Raw genomic sequence first — 17,722 nt, 5'->3', positions numbered from 1 at the left:
TCTTATAAGACCATTCCTGTGTACCAATATATTGTATTTTTTTGTAATCAGAAAACCAACTTGAACAATCCAAGTACAGAACTACAAAGTAAACGAGATGACACGTACCTTGTTTTTTATTCCAAAAGCACTTTCACAGGATCTCACATCATCAGTTGTATATAATATACTTTTGTAAAATTACGTATTAAAATAAAATAAAATAAGATTAAAATAAAAACAAAAATTAAAATTAAAAGATTACAATTACAAAAAACATATGAAATCAATTAAATAAAATAACCACATATATACAAATACGACATCATAATAAACATTTAAAGATAAAATTAAATTTAAAAAATAAGTAAAGAACAAATTTTAAATTAAATTATTAAATTTATTTTATAAAATTATTTATTTGTTATTAAATTTATTTAAATTATTTATAATTAAATAAAATTAAAAAAAAAATTAAATTAATTAAATAGTTTAATTAAAAATTAATTACATTTCTTCTTTTCCGCTATTTCCAAATACTGTGTGTCCGAATATCAGATACAGTATGTTTTGTTAATAAGGTGGTCAGCAACATTAGATAAACCCAATTTACCATTTTTATAATGTCTAATGTGTTCTAAAAATCTAGTTTTAAAAAATCTATTAATATTGACATTTTTCTTTTTCCTGTTTAGCTTCTGGTAATTACCATTCAGATAATACTTCAGTGGATGATATGTATGAGTGTAAATGAAGTGTAGTCTTGTACAGTTTCAGTTTGACCATTCCTGAGATGTGTGGTTAATTAAAACCCAACCACCAAAGAACACCAGTATCCAAGATCTAGTATTGAAATTCGTGTAAAAATAACTGACTTTACTAGGATTTGAATAATGCTGGAACCCTCGACTTCCAGATCAGCTGATTTGGGAAGACGCATGGGAAGATTCATGACTAGACCAACCTGTGGGTTTATTAGTTTTACCTATATATATATATAGGTAAAACTATAAATATACATAAAACTCATGTGGAATTTATAAAATAAAATGTAATGATTGTGATCATATATATATTGATTGGTCACAATCATTACATTTAATTTATAAATTCCACATAAATTATATATATTTGATTATAATATCTGAAAATTTATTTTTCTATTTATGTCAATTTTAAACGTAAATTTCAAACTATTATAATGTGAATTAATTTTATTAAAAATTATTAAATGTTCAAATGGCATCATGTACGAAATTTTTTTTAAAGGATTTTGAAAGTAAACTTTACGACTACTCAAACTCATGATATCCTATTATGGACACTGTATGTTATAGATATTTTTGTGGTTTATAATCTCATTATACACTATGAACATTTAATAATTTTAAATAAAATTAATTCATATTATAATAGTTTGAAATTTACTCTTGAAATTGAATAAATAAAAAAATTAATTCTCTAGATGATTAATTTTCTAAACTAAATTAACAAAAATATTCAATTTATAATGTTAATATATATATATATATATATATAGGAAACACGTTACCAAACCAATAAAACTACAATACATAGAAATTCAAATCATCCGTGGTCACACAGAATTAATGCATATACAAATATGGTTAATAGAGAAATTAATTACTCATAATATAATAAAAGTAAGTTAAACTAAGAAATAGATATTATAAAACAAATTTCAAACAAAATTAATAATACAACTCTTCTACATACATATCAATGATGCTAAAATATTTATACACTGATAATGTTGAAAATAACTAATATTTATGATTATTTATGATTAAAGTAAATTTAAATTGGCTTACAAGACAGACAATCATATAATAAAATATTTAAAAATAACAATCACACTGATATATATATATATATATATATATATATATATTAGATCATGTGAAATTTATAAAATAAAATGTTAATGATTGTGACCATATATAGGTAAAGCTAATAGGTCTCTTAAAACTAGATTTTTAGAACACATTAGACATTATAAAAATGTAAATTGCGTTTATCTAAGATGACCACCTTATTAATTACAAACATTCTGTATCTGATGTTCGGACAAATTTGCAAATAGTGAAAATCAAGAAATTTAATTTAAATAATAATAAAAATTTGGACATTTTGAAAAGATTTTATATATATAAATACAAAAGAAACTCGAATTTGATCAACTTTTAGACAGAATATGAAGCTGACACTCTTATAAAAGCGGCAACAGATGTAAGCACGTTCTTAGATAAAAATAATGTATATAATAATGTATATAATAATGTAGAAATAAGTTAAATGTATATAAATAAATTCAAATCCACTCATTAATGTAACATTGGCTAGTCAGGTTACATAGTATAAAATTATATTAATTTTATTTTTTAAATATAATTTTAACTTTAGATTTTTAATTATGACATTATATTTATTTATATGTAGTTATTAATTGACTTAATATGGTATTGTACGAAGGCTGTTAAAAAAGTAATGATAATAGTGACCCTGAGGGAACATGCATTGTGAAGGGTGGTAATACTGCATACCAACATGCAGAGCCCATTCCTATAGCCATCTATAACGGTCAGTTTCAAGTCGATTGGTGCAGTGAGTGGACATATGTGATAATTCACGTAACGTGTGTTAGCCATTTGCCTACCATGTCCAGCATGGATAAAGAGTTAGAGCATGTTGTAATGTGAAACTTTTAGTGAAACTGGAAGAACTGAAAAGTTGCATATGCATTAACTACAGTGTATGGTGAAGATGTTATGAACCAGGTGACCTTCTTCGCTGGGCTCTGTGTCATGAGTAGTAGTATCTGGGCCTGGGCCTTTCATGTGGATGTCCTTGGTTCGAATCCCATCAGGCATGGCCTGATCGGGAAAAAAAAAAGGGTGACCTCCTAAGTGATATGATGCGTTTGAGGAGGGTAGATAGAGCATTGCCGATGAGCTGCACGAGGAGCGCCTTTCAACTTCTCACACTGCGGTTGTAAAGAATACAGCTGCCAATTGTCTAAACATTTCAGGTGGCAACGCATTTTCGATTTTGCACGTTGATTTGGCCATGTGACGTGAGTCTTGCGGTTGGGTGCCATGCCTGCTCACAGCAGAGCAAATATAATATTGTGTCTCCATGAATCAAGACCTATCACGGCTTGGTGGGGAAGCAAACGAAGAAATGTGATTGAATGATGACCGTAGATGAATATTGGATGTTTCACTATGATCCAGAACTGAACAAAGTTCTCAATGGAAAAGGGTGCAGTCGCCACCTCTGAAAAAGCAAAGAGAGTCGCAGTGCCAGTAAAGTTATGATGATAATCTTCTTCAATTCCGAGGAGTGTTTGTTCCAACATGCTGTTCCTCAAGGGCAGACGGTCATGGCAGATTATTACAAATTGTTTTTGATCACGATGTTGCATCATTTTAAGAAAAAAAGGCCGTACAAAAACATTAACAAAATTTTACTGCATCATGACAATGCGACAATGCATGCCCCATGTCGCTCACACTGTAGTTGATTTCTTGAATGCTTGCGGCATTGCAACTGTATCTCACCCACTGTGCAGTTCAGATTTGGACCTTTATGACTTTTGGTTGTTCCTCGAAGTCAAGTTTCTGTTCAGGGGATGGAAGTCAAGACCAATTACAAGGTCATCAAAGCTGTGGAGGCGCGCTCTAAAGAGTTCAAGAAAGATGGTCTGGCGTTCATGTTTAAAAAGTGGCAGGAACGTGGGAAAAGTGTATTAGAATTTAGCGAGGGTTACTTTGATTCAGAGCATGTAGATTTGGAAGACTGAATAAATATTTTTTTCTGTAGAGCGTTTTTATCATTACTTTTTGAACATTCTTTGTATACGTGATTGTAATTTTAATCTTTTAATTTTTGTTATGTTTGATTTACAATTTTATATGAATATATTGTATATATAACTGATGATGTCAAAAATAGTGGAATAAAAAAGTATTATTTCAGTTACTTTGTAATTCTGTTCTCGGGTTGTTCAAGTTGGTTTTCTGATTATAAAAATACAAAATAAATAAATATATATATATATATATATATATATATATATATATATATACACAGGGTGTCACATATAAAACGCAACTCATCAATCACTCATCCATGAAATTTCAAAAGTCAAGCTTACTCCCCTACTCATTACTGAAATGGACTTGTCCAACATCTGAACATCGCGGCGACGCAGTAGAACACTACTGATAGTAACAACAATGCAATCATAACGTTCAATGTATTGCTAGAGACAAGATAGTGTTTTCTCTAGATGAACATGTTTTCATTGTTGAATCGTACTTCAGTACGAAATCAGTGGTTGCAGTGCAAGATTTGTTTTGCCATAAGTACCCAGATAAACCAGCTCCTAACAAAACATCAGTATTAAGGTTAGTTGCAAAATTTAGAGAGACCGGTTCTGTTAATAACAAGGAACAGAAAAGATCTGCGTCAGTGTTGAATACAGATACACTCACTGAAATCAAAGACCGATTACTCGCCTCGCCAAATAAATCGATCAGACATTTGTCTGCTGAAATTAATTTGTCTAAATCGACTATTCATCGGGCGACCAAACGATTACAATTACGACCTTATCGCATTCAAACAGTTCATCAACTTCTTGAGCCCGACAAAGAAAACGGCTACAATATTGTCAATGGTTCCGTCGATTTCTGCGTGAGGGAATTAATGTTATGGATTCGTTATTGTTCACAGATGAAGCACGCTTTCATTTGGATGGCTACGTAAACAGCCAAAACAGTAGAATTTGGAGTGCTGAAAATCCCCACGTTTATCACTAACAACAATTACACCCACAGAAGTTGGGCGTGTGGTGCGCGATATCGCGGAAGAAAATAATCGGTCCTATTTTTTTTCGAATACACCATTAATGCAGATCAATAACAGGATATTTTATTTCAGTTCATTGCACTCTTGGAAGAGGAAGACAGACACTGCTGGCTACAACATGACGGTGCGACATCGCTCTACGCGGGTTCAACTTCTGATTTCGTTGAGGAATTCTTTGGTAATTGTGTTATCGGTCGAGCCTTGTGGCCACCAAGATCTCCAGATTTGACTGTGGTGGATTTTTTTCTATGGGGTTACCTCAAAGAAAAAGCCTACAGCAACAAACCACGAACACTTGCACAATTGAAAGTCAATATTGAACAAGCTGTATTAAATATCCAGCCACAAACTTTGAAAAAAGTTTCAAGAAACGCTGTAAAAAGAATTTGTAAAAAAGAATTTTTTGTAAAAAAAGCTTGTATTCAAGAAGATGGCGGCCACTTCCAACAACATTTACTCTAAATGTAAGGTAATGGATGGTAATAATAAAAATTACATTTACATTTACACATGCCTTTTTATTATTTCAATACCTACCAATATAAGGTTGGGTTGCATTTTATATGGGACACTCTGTATATATATATATATATATATATATATATATATATATATATATACACATACAAAGTGCTGTATATATAAAAACAGCACTGTATTGTATACAGGTGTGTATGTATATTTACATACACACCTGGTATGTATAAATATATATATACATACCAGGTGTGTAAATATGAAACCGCAATTTTTGTGAATAAACACGTTTATTGTATGAAAATTATTAAAAATATTTCATTCAAAATATTGTCCATCGCTAGCTATACATTTTCCCACCTCTCTGACAATTTATGATTGCCACGCCAAAAAACTGTTGCTGTTCTGAAGCAAACCAGTCATCGAGCCACTTTTGTACATTTTCATAAGAAGTGAAATACTGCTCAGCAAGTGCATATCCCATTAGTGCAAATAAATAGTAGTTGGACAGAGCCAAGCCTTGTGAGTAAGCTGGACGCGAAAGTATCTCCCAACTGAATGCCTCAGTCGTTTCCATGATCAGTTTTGCTATGTGTGATGGTGCATTATCATGAAGTAAAATCTTGAAGTCAATCTTTGTGTTGCCTTTTTTGATATTCTGGTAGTTTTTCATGCAATGGTTGATTCAAATTGACATTTGTTGTCGGTAGCGTTTAGTCAGTTTTTAGCAGCTCATAATAGATCACATCCTTCTGATACCACCAAACACAGCATTAACCCACCGGGTTGGTCTAGTGCTGAACACGTCTTCCCAAATCAGCTGATTTGGAAGTTGAGAGTTCCAGCGTTCAAGTCCTAGTAAAGCCAGTTACTTTTACTCGGATTTGAATACTAGATCATGGATACCGGTGTCCTTTGGTGGTTGGGTTTCAATTAATCACACATCTCAGGAATGGTCGAACTGAGAATGTACAAGACTCACTTCTTTTACACTCATACATATCATCCTCATTCATCCTCTGAAGTATTATCTAAACGGTAGTTATCGGAGGCTAAACAGGAAAAAATAAAACAAAAAAAAAACACAGCATTGTTGTTTTCCTTCCATAGCTATTTGGCCTCAGAATCGATGTTGATGGTTCGCAATCGATGTAGATGTTTCGCCTGGAGTTACCCATGATCTTTTAAACTTTGGATTCTCAAAATAGATCACTTTTCGTCACCTGTCTCAATTTGATGGAAAAATGACTTTCTTTTATGCAGGCGAGCAGCATTTCGCAAGTGGTTTTTCAGTTTTCTTGTTGTCTTTCATTCAGTTCATAAGGAACCCATTTTCCCAACATCTGGATCTTTCCCATGGCTTTAAAAAGTAAGAAGATAGATGGCTTCTTGTGTTACATTTAATTGATCTGCAAGTTGTTGCTTGTTGCATTTGAGCGTCATCCTCATCCAATAATGCTTGTAATTTCCTGTCTTCAAACCTTTTTGGTGGTCTTCCACGTTCTTCATTTCTCACGTCAGAATCACCACTTCTGAATTTTTTAAATCACTCAGAGCACTGTGATTTACCAAGAGCATGCTTAGTGTAAGCTTCAACAAACATTCAATGCGATTCTGCAGCAGTTTTATTTAAATCGTAACAGAAAAACAATGCTGTCGGCAAAAGCGTAGTTTGTAGGAACAAAACTCGACTTGTCCAACACTAATTAATACTATGGTGTTATATAAAACTTATATAGTTGTGAGTTGAAAATCCTTTTCAGCTATCAAAGAAAGAAAATGGCGCCAATGATGCTTTTTGATGGTAACTGCATTGACAGCTAGGGCCATCTATGGGCAAATGCTGGTTTCATATTTACACACTTCATATATATATAGAGTGTTTGTCTAGGTTCAGCATAGCATTGAGCCTATAGTGTTTCAAACTAATTTTTTCAAGAAAGGATTATAAAATAATATTTGCAAGAAAGGAATTTCTTACATGTGTAAGCAACAGTGTTGTCTGATTGTATGAGGCACGGATCAAAAGCAAGGGCTGATCGGTAACAAAGTGAGAACAGTTGAAAAATTTATTAATGGTTTCAAATATTCCTTTATTTTTTCATATAATCACCATTTTGTTCCAAACAATTTTGATATTGTGAAACAAACTTCTTCAAAGCCACTACATAAAATTTTACATGGGATTTTACCCACTTTTACACTGAGGTATTCAACTCTTCACTTTCCTCAAATTGTTGAGATGTAATCCAGTTTTTGAGGTATGGGAAGAGATGGTAGTCACTGGACGCGAGATCAAGACTGTAAAGGGATGATAAAAAATTTCCCTTCCAAATTTTTTAATGGTTTCTGTTGTGCATGCAACCCTGTGTGTGGAAGTGTGTTATTGTAAAAAAGAGCAGTTCATCAGCATTTCCTGTTTGTTTTGAATGACAGAGCAGTTTAGAATGTGTTTCACAATAGATTTGTGATGTGATGGATGTTCCATATTCCATGAAATCAATCAAAAGCACACCCTTTTGGTCCCAGAATTCAATTGCCTTCATTTTCCTTCGAGACTGGGCTTGTTTGAATTTTTCGGTGTATGTGAGCCGGAATGATGCCACTGCATCCATTGTTTCATCATTCAGCATTTACATACGAATCCAAGTTTCATCATCCCTGACAATATGGGGAAAAATTTGTCTTCCTTGTGGTTAGAGCAGTCTAGAAAAGCACATGCACATGTCATTGTGTGATCTCTTATCATGCACAGATAAATCTGATCACATCATTGTGATCTCTTATCACTTATCATGCATACAATTTACGAAAGCCTAATGTCAAGTGAAGCTGTGTTTCAAATACAACATTTTTGATTCTCAACAATGTTGTATTTGAAACTTCTGGAAATTCTAGAAAAGTTGCTAGTAGTAAAGCAATCTATTTTCTTTCACTTTTTGCATTCACACATTCAATGAGATCATCAGTCAGGACACTAGGCCTGCCACTTCTCTGTTTGTCATGAACATTTTAGCAGACTTTCCTAAACTCACAACACTTTTCCTTCACTCATTGCAGTAGGCCATTTCACACAATTGATTCTGAATTTCAGCAGGATTATGTCCTCTTACCTTTCAAAACCTTTCATAAATCACTGATTGTACTTCACTACTGGTTGGATTTGTTATTACTGGATGTATTTTAACACTAACAAAGACAAACAACAGTGAACTGACACTAATGTAGCAGTTACAAGCCCAACAGTCCACTTAAAGCTATTGCGCATGTATCAGCCCAATCAGATAATTTTGTTGCCACTTTCTATTTACAACTCATCGGCCCTTATTTTTTTCTATTAAAAGCCTTGTAAATTTGTTTTTTTGTTTATTTTCTTTTTTTACCCTGTTGTAGCATTTATTTATTATTTTTATTTTACTTGATGAATTAAATCACCACAGCAGCGTACAAAGAAGCTTGTACATGGAATGTGGGAATGGAATTTTGTAGCATATGAAAATGCCTTGCCTGATTGGGATTTGAACCCAGTACCCCTGGATGAAAGGGTGAGATGCTATCACTTCGCTGTAGAGTTCCGTATTTTTATCAATAAATATTTCTGTATTTATTTTTATATTAAACTGTTTTAATGACTGGATATATTCTTCCATTTTTCATTTGACTCCTTTAGTTATATTAGCGTTTCTTCTTTATTTCTTTTTATTACTGGTTTCAAATTATTCTGTCAATGTGGGCCTGATTTGATAAATTTGTATTTGTTCAGTATTTTTTTAGTATGTATTTATTTAGTACAATTTTTCTGGTTGCCAAAAAAAAAAGTTTGCTCAATTCATGCATTGAATAGTTTAACATTCTACAATAATGTTCAGTTTACTTAAATGATATTGTTAGTTTAAAGAAATAAATTATAAAATTTAGTTTAATAAATTAATTGTTCAATTAATTAAGTTTATTTAAATAATTTTGTTTACTTATATGTTTAGCTTCCTACTAAAATTAATATAAATTTATCAGTAAAATTAGTATTAGTTACTATGTTAGTTACCATTTTAGTAAAAGTAATGTTATTTACTGTGTTTAAGCATTATTTTTTTTTACATGAAATGTTACTGTACACATAACATATATTTCTTCATATTTTTATATTTACAATGTAGAGTTAGATAAGTACTAGATAGGAAACATGAAAATATTATTATCTGATTAAATATTTTGATTACCTGTTTGATGTTAAGTTCATTAGAAATACACTGTAAGGATTTTCATGGTAGACATAAAAATTTAGCTTGTTGAGTTTTGTTTTGTATTTGTGTTAATTTTTTTAAATGTTCGATATGAGAGATCCTGTTTTTTTTTTTTTTTGTAAATGTAAAAACCAAACTATTCTTTGAGTTATGATTCTGAATGCCTTTCTTTACCTCTTTGCCTTTTACCTATTTTGCCTTTCTTTAGATATTTTGAACAATAATCAGATTGTTTCAAATTTCAAAGTGTAATTTTTTTCTCTTAAATGCTAATGAATGTTAGATTATTATACTATTCCAGTGTTTATTTTATTGTGATATCTAGCAACTTAAACTTTTAAAGTAGTGGCTTTTTATATTACAAATGAAATATTAAATTGAAGTTAATGACAATATTTTTTATTTTAATTTTTTATAAATTTATATCATGTTGATGGGGGAGTGGTACAAGAGTGTCACATTTTCTTTGGTTGTAAAAATTTTATAAACTACGCTTTGTCTGCTAAAAACTTATTCATGTAAGAAAATTGCATTGTTACTGCGTTTTGTTTTTGTTTATTATCTGCTATGGATTATGAAGCTGTTCTGACTTTTCTTTAATTTTACGATTGTATTTGTTTCAACTACATAATCTAAATGTAAACTTTGCTTTTCCACTCGGTTTATAATGTATATATTGTTTTTTTTAGTGTTTAGGATTTTAATTTTCAGCTTCAGGATTTATTTTATATTTGGTGACTGCTTAAAATAATTTTTCTAACTTTTCAGGTAAAGTATCGGTTAGTTTTCCTGGTGTTATGAGTTTGTGTTTTATGTTCTTTTTTAGGTTGGCAGCAAGGGGCTTGACAGGACGCAAGGGAAAGCGAGTGAGCGTGGGTGTTGCAGAGAGCAGCTCAGAGGATGGTAATGACTCCCCCCCTGAAACCCCTCTCCCTTGTTCCGGTGGGGGTCCGGGCGCGGTTCGTGAAGAAACAAGTGATCGCATATCCAAAGAAAAACAAAAATTCTTTCGATACAGTGCATTCTATGCTCGTCACGGTGGGAGGGGATTACATAAAGCTAGTGCCAGTCCTAGTAGCAGCACAAGTAGTGATGAGGACCAAGTTAAGTCTGCGCTGACCAAAGATGGTGCTTCTTCATCCCATTCCTCTTCGACCTCTTCCTCTTCTTCATCAACATCCTCTTCCTCATCTTCATCTTCCTCTTCTTCTGCATCTTCTAGTGATCGGGAAGATTCTCATCAGGGTGATAGTTCATTTAAGCTAAAAGAAAATAAATTAGCATTTAGTTTTCTGACTCAAAATGAGCCAAAACCATTGGAAGTCTGTGATATTAAGTGTAGGAACTCAAAAGTAGATGTTAAGAAAATTGCTGAAATCGATAAAACTGGCTGCAGTCAAAAAGTTCCTAAGGACAATCAATTATCTCCAGTTATTTGTAAGCCCTGTAGTGCAATTTCTCAAACTTCAACTGTTATGAGTAAATCAAATTCTTTTTCTTTAGGGCAGTCATTTTTGAATTCATCTTCAGATGAAAAACCTTGGGGGTTTGCCGCAGCCGCTGCCCGCAAGGAGACTGAACCAATTACTAGTTTTGATAAGGCTGGCATTTTACCTGCTTACAAACGCACTAATGTCATAATTCCTAATGCATTTGAAAAGTTTCAACCCGGATTCGGTCAGTCAAAAGGCCTCTTCAATGGGCTGAGTCACCTGTTGTCTCCGCCTCGTTTGGTGGTTCCCCAGTCATCGGTAGAACCTAAATCTTTAAGTCCATCATTCCTTGTCAAGACTGCAGTCGGATCTAAAATTCATGAACAGGAGAGGCATAATTTCCTGTTAGAAAGCCCTTCTCTCTTTGGGTCTAATTTATGGAAGAATTTTGCGAAAGCGGAGACTGCAACCCAGACCCTCCACCACACTCTGTCTCCGTGCCATTCTCTGCCTTCTCATCCGCCCACCACCCACCACGTGCGGCCGACCGACCGATCTGGTAAGAGAATTTACCGGCCCCCACCTCTCCTGTCCACTTAACCCCATGTTCTGCTTTTATTAATATTTTGTTATATTCTTTTTACCATTTCATTTGTTCCGCATAATTGTTAGCACACATTGGGAGGTTTGGTACTTTTCAGTGGGTTGTTGTTGAGGTGCACTCATTTCGTAGATAATTATAAATTTTTTCTTAATTTTTTCTTTTTTTCATTTGCTTGATATGTCTTATGCTTGAACAATACTTTGTTAAGTAAAGGTAGTAGTTGCTAATAAAAAAGGTTTGTGAAGTTTGATAACTGTTAAGATTATTCTTTTCTGACAAGTGATATTAGTTTTTCCTTACTGCTCATATTATTTGCATTGTGTATCACTCAAGTTAATTTCTATTTTGTGTAAGAATAAATATCTTCAAAAGCGTATAGGTATTTATAATTGTTAGATTTGTCCAATCATAATGAACATTTGATTCGACAGTCTGATTGTACACATATTCTTGAAAGTTAAGCTTGCTTATAATTATTTATTATGAATGAGAGTTTAATAAGTTTGTTTGCTGTTTACCTAGATTCTTGAATAATTATACTGATACTAATCCTTTTGTTATATATTTAGCCATCGGTTAATTCATGTAGTATCTGATTTATAATTAAGTTAAGTCAGTGTCAGTTTTATAAATTCTTGTTATGAGTAATAGTATTTTAATTCATTTACCAGTAGAATCATAAGCTGTATATATATATATATATATATATATATATATATATATATATATATATAAAGAAAGATGTAATTGTTTTTTTTTTTATTTCTAATTTGTTCTTTTATTACTTATTTTAGAACCTTATATCTCATCCCAGAATTTCAAAAGTATCAAGTAAAATTCCCCCTCCAAAAAAAAAGTTAAAAAAGCATTACATGTGCTTTATCAGAAATGACTAATTAAATATTGGTGCATGATTGTATGTGCTTTTTAAATGAGACTTCAGTTTTTTTTTTGTAATCATTTGTAGTAATTAAAAAAATCTTTTAATATTTATTTTTTTTTAAATCGGCATGCTGTTTAATTTTAGATATCTACTATTTCCTGCATTTTCAAAGTATACTTAGTAAAAGTTAAATTTAAGGATGTAGTTAAAATTCACTTTTTTCTAATTAAGGTACATTATTGATTTTGATAGAAAATATTTATTTTGTTATAACTTAGTCTGCTGAACTTAAAAATTTTATTTCACAAACTACTAGGTGTTTCTGAATTTTGAAATTTGAATCTGAAATTATGTAACGTATTTTGATTCTATAATAAACAATAAAATTTTGATGTTAAGTGGATTATTTTTAATGTGTGAGAAGGAAATTGATGTTTTTCATCTATAATTTGGAAATGACTTTAGAGCTTTCAATATGTTAGCTTTTTCTTTTTTACCCTTTTCATCCTCAATTTTAGAATGATCGATAGAAAAAAGAATGCTTGTTAGAGATAAGAGAAATCCTATTATCTTGTACTAATGTTGAGTACTGTGAGTATAAGCTAATGTGATGATAGTGTAAATTTACATGTTTATGTAAATAGAAGTACTAAATTTCAGTAATCGCTTTTAAACACATGCCTTGTTAATAACTGTTTTTTCTTTTTGTGATTTTTTACTCAATTTTTTTTTAATAACGTATTTGTGCATAGTTATTTAGTTTTGTGATGTCACTAAATTTTTATGCATAATATATATATATATATATATTATAAACCAAATTGATCCACCTAAATACAGAAATATACATTAAATATGATGACACTTACCTTATTTCATATTTTACGAAAACGTTTTTGTAGAAACCCACATCTTCAGTTATGATTATTTTATTTTAAACTGTTTGTATCAAACTACATTCCACATTTAAATACATTCAAATTTATCAAAAATATAAAATTTTCTATTTAAAAAAATTAAAAACTTTTTCTTAAATATAAATATAGAAGTTAAAATATTAAAAAATTAAAAGTTAAAAATTAAAAACTACATATATAAAATATGACATCAAATTTAGTAAAAATTTAATAAATGAGTTAAAAGCAACATGTAACTTGGCCAGCCAGTGTTACAGTACAATGTGGATTTGAATTACATTAAATTGAACTAAACATTATCATTTGAAAAAGTGCTGCCATCTGTTGCAGTCTTTACAAGTGTGTCATCTTCATACTCGGTTTGTAGATTGATCAATTTGAATTTCCTTTTATATTTATTTGTATGGAATTTCTCCAATATATATATATATATATATGTGTGTGTGTGTGTGTGTGTGTGTGTGTGTGTGTGTGTGTGTATATATATATATATATATATAAACTTAGCAAAACAAATTATTGTTTTATTGTATTTGCCCATATTTCACTCTGTACACTAATTATGCCAAAGACAAAAGTATAAAAACAGTTTACCACCAAGAGTACAGAATTCAGTAATGCTTATCTTATGCTTATTCTTTTTTTGAAATAGCGCTTTTGTGGGTTTCTCCATCATCAGTTAAACTTTTTATTTTAAAAAATCACACATTAAGTTATAAAAATTTATTTAAAAAAAATAATAAGTATAAGGTAAGAAGTATTAATGAACTTTGTACTCTTGGTGGTGAACTGTTTTTATACTTTTGTAATTTATGCATATATTTATATAAATTTTAATCGGCCTTCATAATATGTTTGCTTTAACTTCCATATATCCTTAAGATCATTCCTAATTTATAAGTTGTCTACACAGATGCTTGAATATTTATAAAATATACAGGTTATGTAGACTATACAGGGTGAATTGATGGTATTAGTTCATTTTCTGTGAGATCAGGTACTGTTGCTCAGATTAAATTTATATGCCTATAAATATAAACCCGATGTTTAATTAACTGCTTTAAAAATTTTTAGTAAAGTTGGCCAGCAAAGTTATTTTAATGAGCTTTTGTAATGCAACTGTAAAGTATAGTTTGAACATGCTTTTGATTATGAACATGCTTTTATCTGCCTACCAGATACAATGGGATATTTGCAGTTAACACACTAACTGAACTGTGGTTGTTTGTTAATGATGTTCTTCATTTTGCATCTCATAAATGTGCATGCATACCACTTTCATTCATTTAACAGTTTTCACTTCAGTTGTAATCAGTAATTAGGTTATTTCCTCTGGCCATTTTTTCATTAAAAAATTCTGATATTGATAATTTGCTAGGTTTTGATCATTTGTAAGTTGTCTGTTAAATATTAGTTTTTAATATTCAATATTTAAAATGTTGAAATGTTTATTGATGAAGAAAATATAACATTTTTGGGTAAACTTATAAAAAAATCTCTTAACCTACTGTGCTGCTACTAATCCTGGGTTATAATGTATGTGTATATTTTCTACTTATAATATCATATTGGTGCTGCAGGTTTTATCATATAGATAATAAAATCTTTATAATATTAAATTGTTCTGATGGAACTGTGAGAATATGTTTCATTATTTTATAAAGAAAAATATGCTGTTTCTTACTGATAAAATTTTTAAAAGTTGCTTTTACTCTTAAAAATAACAGTTATTTCCAATCTAGCTCTGAAATCTGAACTGTGTCGATTATTTTATGCCTTAAAATAACATTTTTTTTGAGTCATAATTATTTCCAGTATTTCAGATATTGTAACTTTTGTATGATTAGATTCCAATAGTTTAGGCTTCAATATTTTTTTTTTTTGTTAAATCTGTTGCTAAAATTTTATTTGATTAAATAATATCTCTTGTTTGGTTAGGTTTTTATGTAAACAAAAGTGAAAAATGTTTACTTAAAATTGATAAATGTTTTCATAAAATTGATCGGGTGAGTAATTAATAATTGTTGATCAGCTATTAGTAAAATTACTATGTATTTCTGTATATCTACATTCAAATTCAGTTTTTAGGCATAGGAGAAAGTAGTTGGAAACCCCACATTAGTGTACTTTGGTTTTAATTAATAAGTTTGTGAACTGGTTTATCTGAGTTTAGACTGTACCAATCATTGATTCTTAATTGGGTTTTTAGATTTTTAAGACAATATTATGCTTTTTTTATAAAATAGAAAAACTATTTTTAACATGTTTTTTGGGAAACGTACACACCTTGTTGAGACTGAGGTCATTCTTCAAATGTTGCTTCATTTTCTGCGATTGTCTTTTTTCCTATCTTGTGAGGATTGGTTTTCACATGTAAAACCTAAATAAACTAAATAAAAATTATTTAGTTTATTTATTAAATAAACTAGATAAAGATTATTTAGTTTATTTAGGTTTTTAAAGACATATTTGATTCAGTATCTTTCTAAATTCAACAAAAACAGTTACAGAAATCACAATTCACTGTATTTTGTTGCTAATACAAAATGCTTATCAGTTTTAATGTCATTTGTCTCTGGTATAGAGTCTGTCTATAAATGTTTACAAATGCTTAGATTACATCAGAAGAAAAATATTATTTTACCGTAAATAGTTTTATTTTGTAATCTAATAAAAATCTAAAATGTTCAAAATTCCTGTAGATGTGGAATAATGTAAACTGAACCATGACTATATTCATTAATAATATATGACCCAATAACACTGAAACAGATTTATAGATTAGCATGTTTGCTCTGTTATTCCTAATTCATAGATTGTTAAAAATATTTAGATTGTTTTTTTTTGTAAATTTTTTTTGACACTCATTACTTGGTGAGTCTTTATAAAATTGAATTTGTTTTTAATGTTAATTCATTTTTTATTTATTTATAAATATGAAAAAGTCTAATTAAATTTTTAATCCCTATATACAGTATTTGTGTTCATTAAATTGTCTTCACTTCATTTTCATAGGATGGATAATATGTTTCACTTTTAATCTGTTTTCTTGCAATTTTTTATTTTCTCTTATTAAGCATGTTCATTTATAAAATATGTATTGCCAACTGTATTTGAATGCATGTTTTTTTATTATTGCTTATCTTATAATTATATTAATTTTTAATAATGGATTAATCTGGGGATATTAATTTTTAATTGATTGATTGGATATTATCCATTAGGATTTTTATGGGTAGTGCAGAAGAGTATTCTATGCTGATCAAATTTTGCATTTCTATTATTTTTTGTCATTATGTTGCTGTAATACAAGTGCTGCTCATACTATAGCACATATAATTATTTTCCGATGTAGAATAATAAAAAAAAAACTAAGAGGAGAAACTGCAGTGCCATACTGCATAAAGTAGTTTGCTGCTTGTAGCATTGCTGCAGCAATGATAGAATAATTTGTCAATACAATTTAATATAAGCATTGCTTGTTTAATGCAATTGAAAATTTTTTTATATGAAAGTTACATTTTTAATGTAGATGAACTTAGCTGAAAGTGCAAATTATTGAAATGAATTAATATTTTGTTGCTTTTTAATTTATTTTTTTTAAAGCTTTGAGCTTATAAATTATACAAAAAGTATGTGAAATGTTGAAGTAAAATATTTCTGTTTGTAAATTGGAACATTACTTAGCAGACTAAAATCTTATTTCAGTTAACATGGAGATTATTAGCAAAATTAAAACTTTATATCAAGCTCACAATTTTTTATTTTTATTAAAGTTAACTACAAAAAAACCACATTTCAGATTGTGCATTACTTTTATCTAAAAAAAGACTTTAGATACATTCTTAGTTGATAATTCTGTTTTTAATTATGTAAATTAATTTACATAATTTAAAATTGCCTATGAATTGGTTTCCATTCTGGTTACTGAAAAAAAATAAAAATGTTAAATAAAACTTTACATAATTTTATAGATTTAATTTGAAAAGAAATTTAGAATTTGGTTTATAATAGTTCTGTTTTTGTTGCAGTAATCCAACATATGAACAGTTTAATGGCCTCGGAGTTACCTCCTGGTGTGACCCAGAAAGATATTGAACTATTCAAGGAAACTCGTGAAAGATCAGTTTCGGTAAGAATTAATTTTGTTTAAATAATGCTAAAACAATTGGAAAAAAGTTCTGTTTCATTTTTGTGATTAGTTTAAAATTCAAATTTTCTTTACTTTTTTTCAACAAGTAAGAGAACAAGTGAATATTGCAAAAAAAATATTTTTTTTCTTGACCGAATAG

General features: G+C 29.9%; 1 protein-coding gene across 5 annotated transcripts in view; it reads left to right on the top strand.

Moving 5' to 3' along the window:
- Positions 1-17,722, top strand: part of enok (histone acetyltransferase enoki mushroom) — a 150,828-nt gene that overhangs the window by 41,733 nt on the left and 91,373 nt on the right. For 4 of the 5 annotated variants that reach the window (XM_075382531.1, XM_075382530.1, XM_075382527.1 and 1 more), the window contains exons 5-6: positions 10,420-11,585; positions 17,462-17,562. In XM_075382531.1, the coding sequence (XP_075238646.1) occupies positions 10,420-11,585; positions 17,462-17,562 (1,267 nt within the window). The remainder of the gene's footprint in view (positions 1-10,419; positions 11,586-17,461; positions 17,563-17,722) is intronic. The other variant, XM_075382532.1, reaches the window with a different exon arrangement.

This window comes from Lycorma delicatula, chromosome 1, assembly GCF_047948215.1.
Source record: "Lycorma delicatula isolate Av1 chromosome 1, ASM4794821v1, whole genome shotgun sequence".
Taxonomy (NCBI): domain Eukaryota; kingdom Metazoa; phylum Arthropoda; class Insecta; order Hemiptera; family Fulgoridae; genus Lycorma; species Lycorma delicatula.
This window is presented reverse-complemented; position numbering and strand designations above follow the sequence as displayed.